At 42.6% G+C, this 14,374-nt stretch overlaps 2 protein-coding genes across 4 annotated transcripts in view; one reads left to right on the forward strand and one right to left on the reverse strand.

The window, feature by feature from the left end:
* The window catches only part of Snx14 (sorting nexin 14), a 99,221-nt gene that overhangs the window by 70,622 nt on the left and 14,225 nt on the right, over positions 1–14,374 (forward strand). The window lies entirely within an intron of this gene.
* The window catches only part of Nt5e (5'-nucleotidase ecto), a 47,518-nt gene continuing 33,847 nt past the window's right edge, over positions 704–14,374 (reverse strand). The window contains exons 4-9 of the mRNA XM_028756194.1: positions 8,770–8,967; positions 7,709–7,863; positions 6,105–6,210; positions 5,183–5,332; positions 3,547–3,747; positions 704–2,632 (exon numbers count right to left, since the gene is read on the reverse strand). Of these exons, the coding sequence (XP_028612027.1) occupies positions 2,469–2,632; positions 3,547–3,747; positions 5,183–5,332; positions 6,105–6,210; positions 7,709–7,863; positions 8,770–8,967 (974 nt within the window). The 3' untranslated portion in view covers positions 704–2,468. The remainder of the gene's footprint in view (positions 2,633–3,546; positions 3,748–5,182; positions 5,333–6,104; positions 6,211–7,708; positions 7,864–8,769; positions 8,968–14,374) is intronic.

The following is a 14,374-nucleotide window of genomic DNA, read 5'->3' on the forward strand; positions in this document are numbered from 1 at the left end:
TAAAATAAATACATCTTTTTAAAAGAAAGAAGACAAAGGGAATACCAGAAAGGGATGACAAAGGAGGAATGGGAAAAGGGACTCTTGTAGAAATGGAGCCACTGAGAGATTAAGAGCAAGCACATTGATAACTAGCTTGACCCAGCCATTTCACAGTGTTGGCACACATTTTAAAACATCATGTTATATACCATAAATAATCCAAATTTTGTTATCTGAAATAAAAATGTTAAATATGGTTCTAGGTTGAGCAAGAAAATTTGGATGCCACTAAAGCTCAGTGCAGACCAGTGACATGCATAAACAAGAGTTCAAGGAAATTAAAAACAAAGATCGATGTTGATTTTATTTACCTGGTCTGTCACGACCTTCTTCTACAGTCATGTCTGGAATCTCAGGTTTGAACAACCCCATCTCGAGTGCTTTATCTAGATACTGGTCCATTTTCACTGAGGAGGAAAGCAAGACTAGATGGAGAAAAGTTGAGACTTCAGTCTTGGGGGAGGGAGGGAGAGAAGACTCTTTTCTCCTGCTTAAAAAAATTGTATGTATTTTTCTTCACAATTTTGAAGTGAGAGAAAAGAAGGGCTACCAGATGACAAAGTGTGTTTATGACAAAGAAAAATGATGCTGGTGAAAATTGTCTTTGCTCTAGTCCTGAGGGTACAAATGTTTAAGAGAAGTAAGATTGAAGACAAAGGAATATATCTTCAGCTTTATTGTTTGGAATTTACAATTACAAAGTAGTCCAAGGTCAGTTCTCAATACTGCTGTATAAAATATACATATACACATACTTAGAAAAGTTTTAAAAATGTTCTTTAAAAATTATGCTGTAATAAGATTTCTCCTCATTTACTGGCCAAGCATAAAAATATACCTCATATACACCTTTATTTTTTACAGTCTTATTGACATTTCTGTTTATAACTAATCTATACATTCAGGGAACTGAAGGCAGTGTTTCACTGCAACAAACTTCATAAAAGGATTGGAAATTTTAAAATGATTTGTGCCAAGAGTCCTTAATATTCGTAAACACTAGGAAACAGACATGTTCCCTGTCCAAACTTCTAGCTGCTGGTTTGTAGTTAAGATTTCTTAATAACTGTTACAGTGCTGACCATGCTCACTTGGTCAAAGGACCATCTGGTGTTTGTGGGCATAATTATTTCATCAGTGTATCTCTTGGTCATCCTGTAGGGCTCACTGTCCTGCTGGTCCTCTTATGTCTTGACTTCAGTACGCCTTACAGTGATTGCTTGGGATTTGAGCCTGAGTGACTGCAAACATTTATGTATACTACTTTGTAAACTCACTCTTGCCCTCCAGAACATTGGATTGTACGTGGTGCGGCTAGAAGGAGAACTGTGTTGGCATCTTGGACAGGACAGGTGCAGGTTTAGAATTACAGTTTATTTTAGGAAGTTCTCTCACAGCACCTCCATGTGAGGAAGAAGGAAGGAGAAAAGGAGGCAGGGCTTTTGGAATCCCACAGGAGTTAACAAGAACCAGTGTTCTGCTTTGGAGTCATGCTCTGCTCCTTAACTAGTGTTTATGTAACACATCCAAATACCCACTCTCTCTTCTGTAATATAGCAGTCCTGGTCATATTCTCCTTTCCCTTTCTCCCCTGTCCCTGACTGCCATTTGCAGTCCCTGGACAAACCTGTTATCTCCTTTATACAGTTTGTCTATGACTCATCAAAGGCACATGGTATTGTGGGAAAGAATCCTGTCCAGTAGCTACTCTCTCAAACCTGAGAGACAGTAGGAGCCCAAAAGAAAGGATAGTATGGAGGGCTGAAACAGATTTGTCATGTGGGGCTGTTGGCAGGAAGAGAGGAGAAAATACTGGACTTGAGGTAAAAAGACTTACGTACTGGTCTTAGATGTATTATTTGGAGATGTATGACCTTGATCAAGTCAACCCTTTCTACTTATCACAACACTTGTCTACAAAAATCTATGCGTACATTATAATGTTTTTTGTTTGTGTGAGTCTTGATGTCTACCTGACTGGCCTGAAACTCTCCATAGGTCAGGCTGGCCTAGAACTTGCAGCCATCCTCTCCTCTATGCCAAGTGCTGTGACCACAGGCATGTGCCACCAGAACTGGCAATGATAAAGTTCTATGTAAACATCAATTGTTTGTTGGATAAGAAATGAATGGAAAGGGAAAAATTAGTTTTGTGGCTCAATGGCAACCAGATGTGTTATGTGGGTATGCAAACTACACCTAGTTGTTTTCCCCTACCCGATACCTGCCAGAAGGACCCTCTTGGTTCACTTTGACTTTCTGTCTGCTCACTGAGTTGCTGGCCTCAACAAATGATGTTATAGTCTCTTCCTTGTGAAGAGCATCTGCTAGGAGCCTTGAAAATGATGAGCACTGTTACAAAGCCAGGTTTCCAGAGGCAGATATGAATATCACTGGATTTGACATCAAGGACAAGGAGACTTTCCGTTATTGATACAAAACAAGGATCACTGCCCAAAATGAAAGACTTATTAAAGGAAAGCTTCCCTGGTAATGACTTGCTGCAGAGAACTTGATCCGCCCTTCAACTGCTGGGTAAACTACTTTCATTTTTGAGATGTATTCGGAAACCACGCTGATATCTTGGTCACCTGGAAAAAAAAAACATATATTATTCTAACTCTAGAAAAAAATGATCTATTAACAGTAAGAAGGGAATTTAAGTCTTTAAAGTCTTTGGAATTGAAAAAGAGAAGACATCTCTTTTGATTCTGGAGATAAATCATCTCAGAAGACAAAAATGCTGGTAGTTTTAAGTTCAAAGAATCTGATTGCATTTTCATGTTCCAGACAGGAACTTCAGCACTGGGTCGTAGGGAGGCTCGCAGTTGCCTCCACTCTGAGGTTTCTAAGAGGTTGTTGCCATCATGACTGTAATAAACTCACTCCAGAGCCAAGGGCATTGGGGACCTGTGCCAAGAGTTAGTTGAGAAATAAAAGTGGCTTTCTTTCTTATGCTGTCTGTTCAACATTATCTTCACATATTTGATGATGGGATACCAGAGGTTTCATTTCCAGTAGAGGACGGATAAAGAAATAAGACTTGCTGAGACAAATCCACAGTGATCCAAAAGAATCTTATTATTATTTAAATCATGCCACGTGGATTCATTAATTGAAGCTATTTAATACCTGGCACTGTTAGTACACAGTAGTTTACTGTTAAAAAAAATAATCATGAGCCAGGTGTGACACCATACACTTTTAATCCCAATGCTTGGGAAGCAGAGGCAGGAGAAAATGAGTTCCAGGCCAGCTATGACTATCCAGAGAGACCCTGTCTCTAACAAAGCGTGTCTTCCTTGGAGTTGGGTAGATGGGATCATGTGTTCTGGGGAAGGGATGGAACGGATGATGCTTCTTGGTGCTGTGTTGTTAGTAACCCCCAAAACAGGAGAGAACTAGTAACAAAGGTACAGGGTCGCTTTTGTCCTGCTCTTCTCTGCCCAACTCTTATGTGCTAAATACCTCTGGGACCAGGAGAAGAGGAGACACTTATGCTTACCAGAGTCATGTTTTAATAATTCATCTTTTATCATCTGGAACCCATCTCCACCATTGGCCAGATAGCTTGGGAGGGTCAGTTTATACACTTTATCCATTTCCAGAGGCTCATAGGTAGGCACTCGACACTTGGTGCAGAGAACTTCTAATTGGACCACTCTGTTCCAGGGCTTTCGGGAAATATCATACACCACATGGATTCCTAGAAGAGGAAAAAGTCCCATGTTTTTGCTGAGTCCAAAGGGACCTTTGCCTATGAAAAGGATTTTGGCCAAAGGATCTAGCACTGGGTTACTAGGCTGTACTACTTTAGTTACTGTTCAAGTAAAATTTCATTGGGAATATTGGTGATGGTGTAGCTACCCTCAGTCTCATCCTTGAGTCCTCCAGGAAAATTGACCCTCAGAACGGCAAGGGTGATTTTGCTGGGAGGTACACTATTTTTCCTCTTTATAATCCTGAATTAATTGGTCCTGTGATGACTCACTGGGTTTGGAAATTAAGGCACGCATCCTTGCAATGGAGCACTTGCAATAGCTTTGAAGACTGAATGTGGTAATTTGGGATTTGATGATTTACACAGATACGTGTCCTTGGCACTTGCTAGAGCATGAGAACACCACAGGTCCTTGTCTTTGCCCTAGAAAAATGCTCTCTGTGTCAGGGTTACCCCACAGACAACAGGCCAGGGTCTCCTGCCAGACAGCAGCACCCAGCATTCAGTTCCACAAACTAATATGAAAATGAAGCTGGGTGTGGAGATATATTCTTGGAATTCCCAGCCCAGAAGCAGGAGGATCTCATCACATTTGAGAGCTACACAGTTTGGGTCTAGCCTGGAGTGAATATTCAATAAATTTTGACAGAGTAAATACTTTGTCAAAAAAAAAAATGAAGCCAGGCACAGTGGGACATAACTGTATTACCAGCATTTGGGAGCTGGAGGTAGACGGAGCAAGAATTAAAGGCCAGCTTTGGCTACATAGTAAGTTTGAGGTCATTCTTGGTTACGTATGATCACTGGGGTTGGCGCCCTGCCTTCCTTCCAGCAGGATTAGAGTAGATCTATCTTTTTTTCTCCTTTAGTTCCTTTGAACCCTATTATGGTCACAGGCAGTTAACAATAATGGAGAGAACTTTTGTTTTTGTTTAAGAATGTTACCTGTGCTATATAGTTGTAGTGAATGCCTTTAATCCCAGAAATAGAGAGACAGAGGCAGGTAGATCTCTGAGTTCAAGGCCAGCCTGGTCTACAGAGTGAGTTCCAGGACAGCCAAGAGTACACAGAGAAACGCTGTCTCTAAAAACAAACAAAAAGAATGTTACTTGCATCCACCCACAAGTAAGATTCCTACAGAAAGACCTCATGTCAGCTGATCTGACGAGTGTTTGAGAGGTCAGCTCTCATGGATAGATACCTTTTCTGATGTCCAAATCAAGGTTGGCAAATACTACTCATTGCTAGGGGCTTGAACCTTTGACCTCAACCTAACCTCAGTGACTCCAAGAGTCAGTCGTCTTTGGAAGATAAGGTTGACTGGGAGAAAATCCAAAGCAGCCCAGCCACAGAAGGGTGAGTAGGGAGCTGAGAGGTCCTCATCACATGGACAGTGTGCCCCACAGGAGGTGCCACTTACCACCCACTTGCAGGAACTCCCCAGTGGACTGGCCATAGCGATGCACACTGTGCTCAAAAGCCTTCTTCAGGGTGGACCCTTTTAATTGGACAAGGTCAAATGTCCCTCCGAAGGGCAGCACAGCAGCCAGGTTCTCCCAGGTGATGGTACCTTAGGTGGTTAGAAGTGAGACAGGAAGGGAAAAAGGCTTAAGAATACGCTTACCCAGAGACCCGCTCCCTTTGGGCTGAGGGAAGAAAGAGGGGATGGCAGTCACCGCAGCTGTGTTTAATTTGGGGAGGGAATGTACTGAAAGCTTCTGCCCTGCTATTCACACTGGGCAAGGGGGCTGAGCTTGCAAAGGACCAAGTCCACTGTTCTCAGCTTTGGATCGCCTGGTTTGGGCTGAATCTGAAGTATTTGGTTAAACATAGTGTAGTTCTACACAAGCAGTGTGTTCTAGCCACCTGCCCTATTGTCTAAAATGACCTTGAGGTTCTATTACTAAAGGAGTCCAACAGTATGTTAGAGAAGATTGCAGAAGAGCTTCAGTATCTGTCTAGCGGATTTGTTTTAATGTATCGTAGAACCTTGGGTATCTGTAGATATAATGAAGTGTGTCTTCCAGCATAGAAAATTAATGCATTGATCGTTCTCTTTCCAGAAGTAAAAATGTTCAATACTTTTTATAAAACAGAAACAATACCTTTGCAAGCCAGAAATTTAGGGAAAGCTCTGGTCTGACTAAACTTGGTGCTTGCTTCTGTGTGAATATATATGAGAATTCATTTGTATTCCTTTGTCCAAGCACTGGGTTTGAATAACGCTAACACAAACTTATAGGACCAGCATTTTGGTTTATGGTTGACAGCAGAGGGTGCTGTGGGCACAGTTGGGGAAGAGACAACATAGATGGCTAAGGAAGCTGGGCCCAGGTGCATACCATTGTTCTTCTCATCAATGGGAGACCGGATGCCACCTCCATTTAAAATGCACATGGACACGTGGTTCCAGGACATTTCATCTGGGTGTCTGAGGTTGTTGTTAATCTACAATAGTGGAAATTTAGTTACTTGGGTCTTCTTTCTTGGTATCATTTCCAGGAATCTGAATATCTTTACTGAGAAAACAAAGTATTCTTTCTCTACTCCCGTGTCCCCAGAGACTTCCCAACTGTAACTAAAACTCATTGTGTACATTATTAATTATAAGAAAATTATTAGCTTCTATTAGCCTTCAATCAAACAGAAGCAAAAGTATATTGTGACCAGACCCATGTCACTCTTTTAGGACAGAGAACTCTTTACCGACTCCTTAAACCTATCTCCCAGCTAGGTAGGGCACTTAGGAGAAGGCTCTCCCCAGCTGGTGTCAAGATTGCTCCAGGACAGCAGGCTGCCCCAGTCTGTCCACTGCCTACCTTGTGGCAGGTACTGGCAATCAAATCAGGCTCATTCTTTTACAAAACACACGTTCAGTTATAGCAAGTGAAAACACTTGCTTTTGTTTGTTTGTTTGTTTGTTTGTTTTGATGTCCTAGGGCTTGTTGTATAAACCAGGTAGGCCTCAAATTTAGAGAAATCTACCTGTCTTTGCCTCCTGAACATTGGGATTAAGGGCATGCACCACTACATATAGCCTTATACTTCTTATTTTTTAGGTTTGTGTATTCTACATTTCAAGTGTATGAGTGTTTTGCTTGCATATATGTATTTTCACCACATATGTGCCTGTGGTAGTCAGAAGAGGGCACCAGGTCCCCTGGAATTGGAGTTACACTGAGTCATTGTGAGTGCTGGGAATTGAAGCCCGGTTCAAGTACCCTTAAGCCAACTCTATGAGCCCAAAATGCATTTTTTTCTATTTTTAAAACAAGCACAAAAAAGTAAAAGTTATATTTACCTCAGCCCTTTTCACAGATAGGGTAGTACCTTGTGGTGTTTCTAGATTTTTCTCTAGATGTTTCTGTCTGGTGGTTTCTCATACTGACTTCATGATGCTCAAGAGCCAGCCTGGACCTCATGTCTGCCCTAGAGACTCTAGCTCCACACAGCCCACAAAGCCGGTTGGCTAGTTGACCCCAGAAAAATGTTCTTCATGAATGATTTTGCTATAGCCAAGGACTTTACCATAACTATGCATTTTCCTTCTGTGCTTGGAAAAGAAGTCCAAGTTACATAGGCTCATGTTCTTTAGAGCCAACAGGACAAACCAGGGAAAACCTGCCTGCCAAGTCAGGTCCAAGCAGATGTACTCTGTCAACATCTGGTACATTTCCTGTCTTCAGATCATCTTAAAGAAACACCTCAAATTTGGACATCTAAGAAAGACATATTTTAAAAGGTTTTTGTCTTTGTAAAGGAATAAAGTGATGCTCTCCTAAGTCCTTTGAGCCTCCTTGCCAAGTATTCTGTATGAAACCAGTCATGCTTCTGTCTGAGCACTAACCGTAACAAAGTCTCTAATTCTGCCCCTTGTTGCATCGTCTCTCCATCTTCCTTTCCTCCCTCCCTAGATGCAGCTGCTTTGCCCCTGAAGATGCCTCACCATGGCATCACAGATCAGGTTTCCCATGTTGCATTCTCCAAAGCGGCATGACTGAGTAGAGCCATCCAGGTAGACGATTGTTCTCCCGAGTTCCTGGGTAGAATAATTATCTAATTTTATCCTCCATTGGTTAATGTCTGCTTTGATGGTAGCATCTAGAAAGAAAAGACATCAGAAAGGCACAAGTGAGAGGAAAGGCCTGCATTTCAGGCAGATCTCCTAATGGGTAGGTTCTAGAGAAACCGAGCATTGTCAGGCTTCCCTGCTGGAAGTATGCATTGGCTGCACCTATGCATTTCGGTTGTGGCTATGAAATCCCTTAGGAATGTTTATTTTGTTTGCTGACATTATACCTGGGTGTATCTTACCTAGAAGATGTTTTGAGCATCTCAACATCAACACAACATCTGGATGAGCCCACAATGGGGCCTCACTGCCCATCCTTCTGAGCTGATGATGCTAAACAGCAAAGGGCTAGTGGATGGAATCATGACAGTGGGTCTATGCATCATATGAAAACATGGCATACAATATTCTTTTATTCTTAGCCTCAAAAGACAAAGTACTTCTTGACAGATATGGGCGTACAATATACCCCTGGCCTAGGCTGTATACAGAGAGGCTGCCTCAAAACAAACAAACAAAACCAGAAAAAACAAGAGCTATTTGCTTGTTTCAGGAATGAAGATGCTAAGGTTCATATACCACACTGTCACTGCCTCTTGTTAGGTGGGCCAGATTTTGAGTGCTACTCGGTCCTATTTGAATTGCTTTTCTTTAGTTGTCAGTTCTTCTCTAGATAGGAGCTGATGGTAGCTTTTGCCTCACAGGACTAAGCTTTTGCAAAGCAGAAGAAGCAGTAGTGCACTGAGCAGACTTGGAAAACATATGAGGATTTGGGAATTTGAAATTTCCTTGTGAGCAAAGAGAGTAAGTGCAAGGGAGAAGCTAAATTCTTCACTAGTATCAGTCATCTCCTGAAACAAAACAAACATAAGAAGGGGATGGAAGATCTAGCTGCTGTGTGACTTTTCATTTGGTAGACTCTCCCCAGATCTCACCTTCATGAATGCTGCTGTTCAGAAGAATGGGATTTCCATAGGATGTGATAACATTTCCTTTATCATCAAACTCAACTTTCAGGTAGCCCAGGTATTTGCCAAAGGCATAGGCCTGGACCACAGGAACTTTCCGTCCATCATCAGAGGTAACTATGAATGGATACTTCCCAGCAGGCACTTCTTTAGAAGGTGGATTTCCTGAAATAAAAGAAGCAAATTTGATCAGGTCAGCCTTTGCACATGGCAGGCCACTGGCGCAGTGACAGCGGATTTTGACTTGATGATTCACCATCTGCTGTTGTACATGGCTGGTCTTTCAGAGCCCTGTGGGACTTTTGTCACTGACTCCAAATGCCTTTTTGGCATATAAATCCTGCCATTCTCTACTCAGCAGGCATTTACTAAGCTGTTTCTAAGTCTGGGGCATTGTGCCTAGTGATCTGATGTGGATCATACAGAATAGACCCATAGTTGAATACCAATTCATGCAGATTCTCTCTCGTTCCCCTGGCTGAATGAAAACTAAGCCATTTTGATGTAGTTCTGTTTCTGTGTAAAACCCTCCTGCCTCTGCTTCTCAAGGGCTAGGATATAGGCGTGCACTACAATGCCTGCCAAGCAATATAGGAAGGGAACCCGAAGTGAATAATTAACAATTCTCATTCTACAGGGTTGTCCAGACAATTCAGTATCTTAAGTTCCTCAGCGTGTGCCGGCCAGGCATAGTAGGTACACCATTTTCCTGTATGCCTCTTCCCCTTATAAGATGAAGGCATTCTCTAGAAACCTTGTATACACACACTCAAGGGCCTATAGTTGTTAATGAGGACCAAGAAGGAATGACTGAGCTATTCTTAGAGTGTTTTGGATCAGCCACAGTCACCTTGGGAACCAACAAGCAAGCACACTACCTCCCCAGCTCCTTACATCATCAGTCATGTTTGACAGACCTTTATCTCTTGGAGGACCACAGGAAGACCTTGGGAGCCATTTATCACCCAGAAGCCTTGCTGTTTGTCTGAGGGTGAGTGGCCACAGAAGAGGCATGAGGTCCAGCATCGAATCACTTGCCATGTTTAATTTCTTTCCAGGAATTGGATTTATTTTTAAGTTTTTATCATGTGTGGAGAGATCATATGTATGGGTCCCAGGAATCAAACTTAGGTCTTTAGGCTTGGCAGCAGGCATCTTTACCTGCTGGCCTGTACATTTAAGTTAACAGCACTCTTTCTCAATGTATACTGTGTGTAGTTCCAAGCTGGATTTGACCTTAAAATCCTCCTGTTTCAGTCTTCTACGTAAATACTGGGATTATAGATATGTCCCATTACGTGAGTCATAATTTATATCAAATTTTTGTGGAAGTGATATAGTTTGGGTTGTTTAGAATCAGATTATAAAGTTGATAGCCTTGGTCCACTGTGTTCCTATTACGTGCTACACATATGACTCCTATTGGATGTTTACAAAAGGTCCAGAGGGCTTCAGCTCATGTTCATTCACACATGAATCAATTCTGAGAGCTGGCTGTGACTATCATTTCATTTATGTCTCCAGGCCTCCCACGAGGCAGGTCACATTACTAGCTGTACGTTACACACGAGAAGAAGGACTACCAGAGCAGAAGCCTGAGGGCACATGCTGGACTGTGCAGAGGAGCTGACCGGAAACCAAAGCTGTGGGGATGCTGACTTTATGTCCTCTCTTCTACCTAGAGCAGCCAGCTGTGGGTTACCCTGAGAAGCTGCAAGTTGGTTGGCACGGGCCACTCACAAACTTATATACAGAGCCAGGTTTGTCCCTTTGTGTCCCAAGTTCTTTCAGGATCTTTTAATCTACCTAAGAAAAGCCAAGGCGTGCTAGGAAGAATTTACTCCAGGCCCTGCCTTGCCCCTGTCAATGACTAGAGCCATAACAGTGCAGGACACAAGCACCCCACATGCCAGCCATACACAAGAGGGGGTAGCTGCTTCCAGTGCCAGCGTCCCACTGTGCTTGCAGAAGATCCAAGACACATTAGTGTACCAGGGAGGAGGGACGACTGAGCTAATCCTCTTCTTCCCCTGCTGTGCTTCCTTGGGCAAGGACGGACCTGCCCTTCACTGCAGGGGACTAGGTATTTAGGGAAGCCTCCTCCAGGCTTTGCCAAGACGTTCTCTTCTGGGCAATGTTTGGAAAGTTGTAATTCCCCTGACTGTCCACAGAGTGGCAGAGACTATCCCATCCAAGTGGGAAAAGGATTAACAAATCGCAGAAATCTGGCATTCTGCCCTTTCTTGGAAATTAAAGACAGTGGCAAGCCAGACTTCTTGATTTTTTTTTAATTCCTTCCACGGCAATAGCTTAAACAGAATGCTAGAAGTTAGGAACCTGCCAGTCCAGATAGATGCCTCAATTCGCTCAGCGTGAACTCTGCAAAACCAGCACGGCTCTGGCAGGGAGGATCTACTCTCTAGTTCAGAAAGGTCTTGATGTTCCTTTTCTGAGAACAAAAGATGCGTCAAGGTTATCTCACATAGACATAGTCGGAACGGCAGCTTCCTTTGTGGCTGAGGTAATATGGGGTTTGGCTGCTAATCTCTGCCTCTACCAAGGCTGAGTCTCCCTCACTCCTCCAGGTATTTGGCAACTCCTGAAAACCACCGGCTGGAAAAACAATCCAGATCTTCAAATTTTCCACACTGTTCTACACTATTCAGCCAAAGGTCTAAACGTTTGATACTTTTTGCTGTGCTGGGCTATTTTTCTTGGACATGTATTTTCAAGCCCACTTCTGCTCAGATTTTTTTTACCTCGCTTCATCTCTATGACAATTTTTTTTTTTTTTGAGGAAGCTGCACCTCTATTATCATCACTTTTTGTTAAAGAAAGCTCAGGCTCAAAGAAATGATGTAAATTGTTAGGCAGTATTGACTGAACCAGGGAACAAACTGAGCCTGTAAGAGTAGCAAGCCCTTTCCACAGTCCCAAGCCAGATTCCAGCAAAAGAAAAATGAAATCCTGCACACAAGACCACCAAACAGCAGAGCTAAGATGGCACAAGCTTCCGGCCTGTGACACACTCAGTGTTCAGGGCACTGGGCCCGTGAGTTCTCGGGAGTTGACCAACTTTCCTTATAACAACCCTGCTCGGGGTTGGATCCCAACTGCCATTTATTTACGGTCATTCTCTTCAGAGCTGGGCTTTCAATAGACTCATTTCATCTTGGAAAGCAGCCTCTTGAGGAGTAGCTACCACAGACAACTGCTGTGTGTGTGCAAAATGTGGCTTTGCTCAAAAGGAAGTGGGGGGTGGGGAAGTGGGGGCTGAAGCTGGGCCAGGCAAAAGCTATCTAAAAGGACGAGAGTGAGTGGTCACTGGAATGAGGAAAGTCTGTGTGCTGACCTAAGAAACACCCAGGGAGATCACTGCCAAGGCCACTGGTCAGGCCTCTGCCCTTTGGCTGATTCTCCAATGCACACAGGAAACCCTGAATGTCAGTGCCTGGAAACTGTTCCTTGGAGAGTGTCTCTCTGTCCTGTGCATGTGACAAATGTTAGGGTTATTCTAGAACAGCACAATTATCTAAAGCCTAGCTTTCTTTTCTTGGTGCTTTTGTGTGCACATGTATGTGTGTGTTGGGGCAGAGGGTCAGGGAGCTCACTGTTTATTCCTGGATGGTCAATATACTATAGACCAGGCTGGCCTCAGAGAGTTGCCTGCTTCTGTTTCCCAAGTTCTGGGATTAAAACTGTTTATCTCTACACCTGACCCTGTTTTTTGTTTGTTTGTTTGTTTGTTTTTTGTTGTTTTTCTTTTTGTTTGTTTGTTTTCTTTTTGTTTTTGAGACGTGCTCTCATGTAGCCCAGGTGAAAATGACCTTGTACTTCTAATCCTCCTGCTTCTACTTCTCAAGTGCTTGTGTTACTGGCCTGTGCCACATCTGCCTTAAAACCTAGCTTTTTAAACTGTGGGTCATGACCCTGTATGAGGGAGGGTATTGTGACTGAATGGCAGGTTTCTGAACATACAGTGACCAAAAATTCTATCCATGCCCAGGATGGATCTTTGTCTTAGAGTGATTATCCACACCGCATCTTAGACTTCATTGTAGCCTTGGTTCTGAACACATATGTGCACTTTGCACTGCACATGTGGTCACACTGGGCAGTGACAAGATTGATTGACTCTGACAAAGCAATGAAGATGATGAAGTATCGAATATTCAGCCAAGACTCAAGTCCCTACATAAACATAAGCAGGAACAGGTGGTGTGAGCCACCTTATAAGAAAATTTGCTTTTGTCTTTAGTAAATGGTAAAAATATATACATACCAACTAATTACTTTAAAATAAAGTTCCTTGTATTAGTGAGATGGCTCAGTGGGAAAAATGCTTGGACTACAAGCCAGAGTTCTATCCCAAGGAACCCACAGTAGAGAGAGACAGCCAGCTCTCCAGGGTTTTCTCTGACCTTCACACGTATGCTCTTAAATATACATATCCTGACTACAAATGCATGTCATATACATATACACAACAATAAGTTTAAAAAAATAAAGTAATTTTTTTCTGATGGATTATCTGATAAATTTTGACACTTGTGCCTAATTTAAAATATTCATATACCCATGGTCACGTAAAAATATCCTGAGCAAAAAGGGGTCATGAGCAGAAGCAATTTCAGAAGCCATGCTCTGAAAGTACATCATGGAGTGATGAACAGTGGCTTCGGGGATGAGCACGTGGCACAGTTGGTACAGTCCCTAACGAGCATGCACAAAGCCCTGAGCTTGATTCCAAGCATGCCTATAATGCCAGCATCCAGGAGAGGGAAGCATAAGGACACAAGTTCAAAGTCAGCCTTGGCTACCTAGCAAGTTTTAGGCCAGGTATAGAACCTTATCTTTAAAAAGGTGTGGAGGGGGACACATACCACACTGACTGAAAGGACCACCTATTTACTTTCTTTTTATTATCTTTTTATTATCTTTCCTAGTTACTCTAACACAGCAGGGTTGTGTCTAATGCTCTCCAAGGGCAAGAACAAATAGCAGTTTCTAATTCAGCTACTCTATAATTATTTTGTGAATTCCCATTTATTTTAATTCTGTAGTCTTCATGTAATTTCTGCTCCTTAAGTATATGAATAATGTGAATTTCATATTTAGTGAATGCGTGCTTAAGTCTAGAATCAATCATGCTGAAAATAAAGTAATTAAAAACCTAACCAATCCAAAGAGCTGTGCAAACTCCAGCATGGTGGTGCAGGCCTTTAATGATAGCACTCAGGAAGCAGAGGCAGGTGGATCTCTGTGAGTCTGAAGCCAGCCTGATCTACACAATGAGACACTGCCTCAAAAAATTTTTTAAAAGGTTGTACTTATTAACATTCATTTAGGAATATTGCACACCTGCATCGCATATGTTAGCCACTCAGGTTAACAAGAGAAGAATAGGAAAGCAGCCAGACTGGTCAGGAGATGTGAAGCTTCTGCACCTCTGAAGGCTGGCTTCAAAAGGAACACAGTGAGGAAGCTCTAGAAACCAGAAGGGTACAGGAGTGGAGTTCTGAAACTGTCTGCCAATGACCAAGTCTCAGCCTTCTCTGAGAAGTAAAGTGGC

This window comes from Grammomys surdaster, unplaced genomic scaffold (genome assembly GCF_004785775.1).
Source record: "Grammomys surdaster isolate TR1022 unplaced genomic scaffold, NIH_TR_1.0 126113, whole genome shotgun sequence".
Taxonomy (NCBI): Eukaryota; Metazoa; Chordata; class Mammalia; order Rodentia; family Muridae; genus Grammomys; species Grammomys surdaster.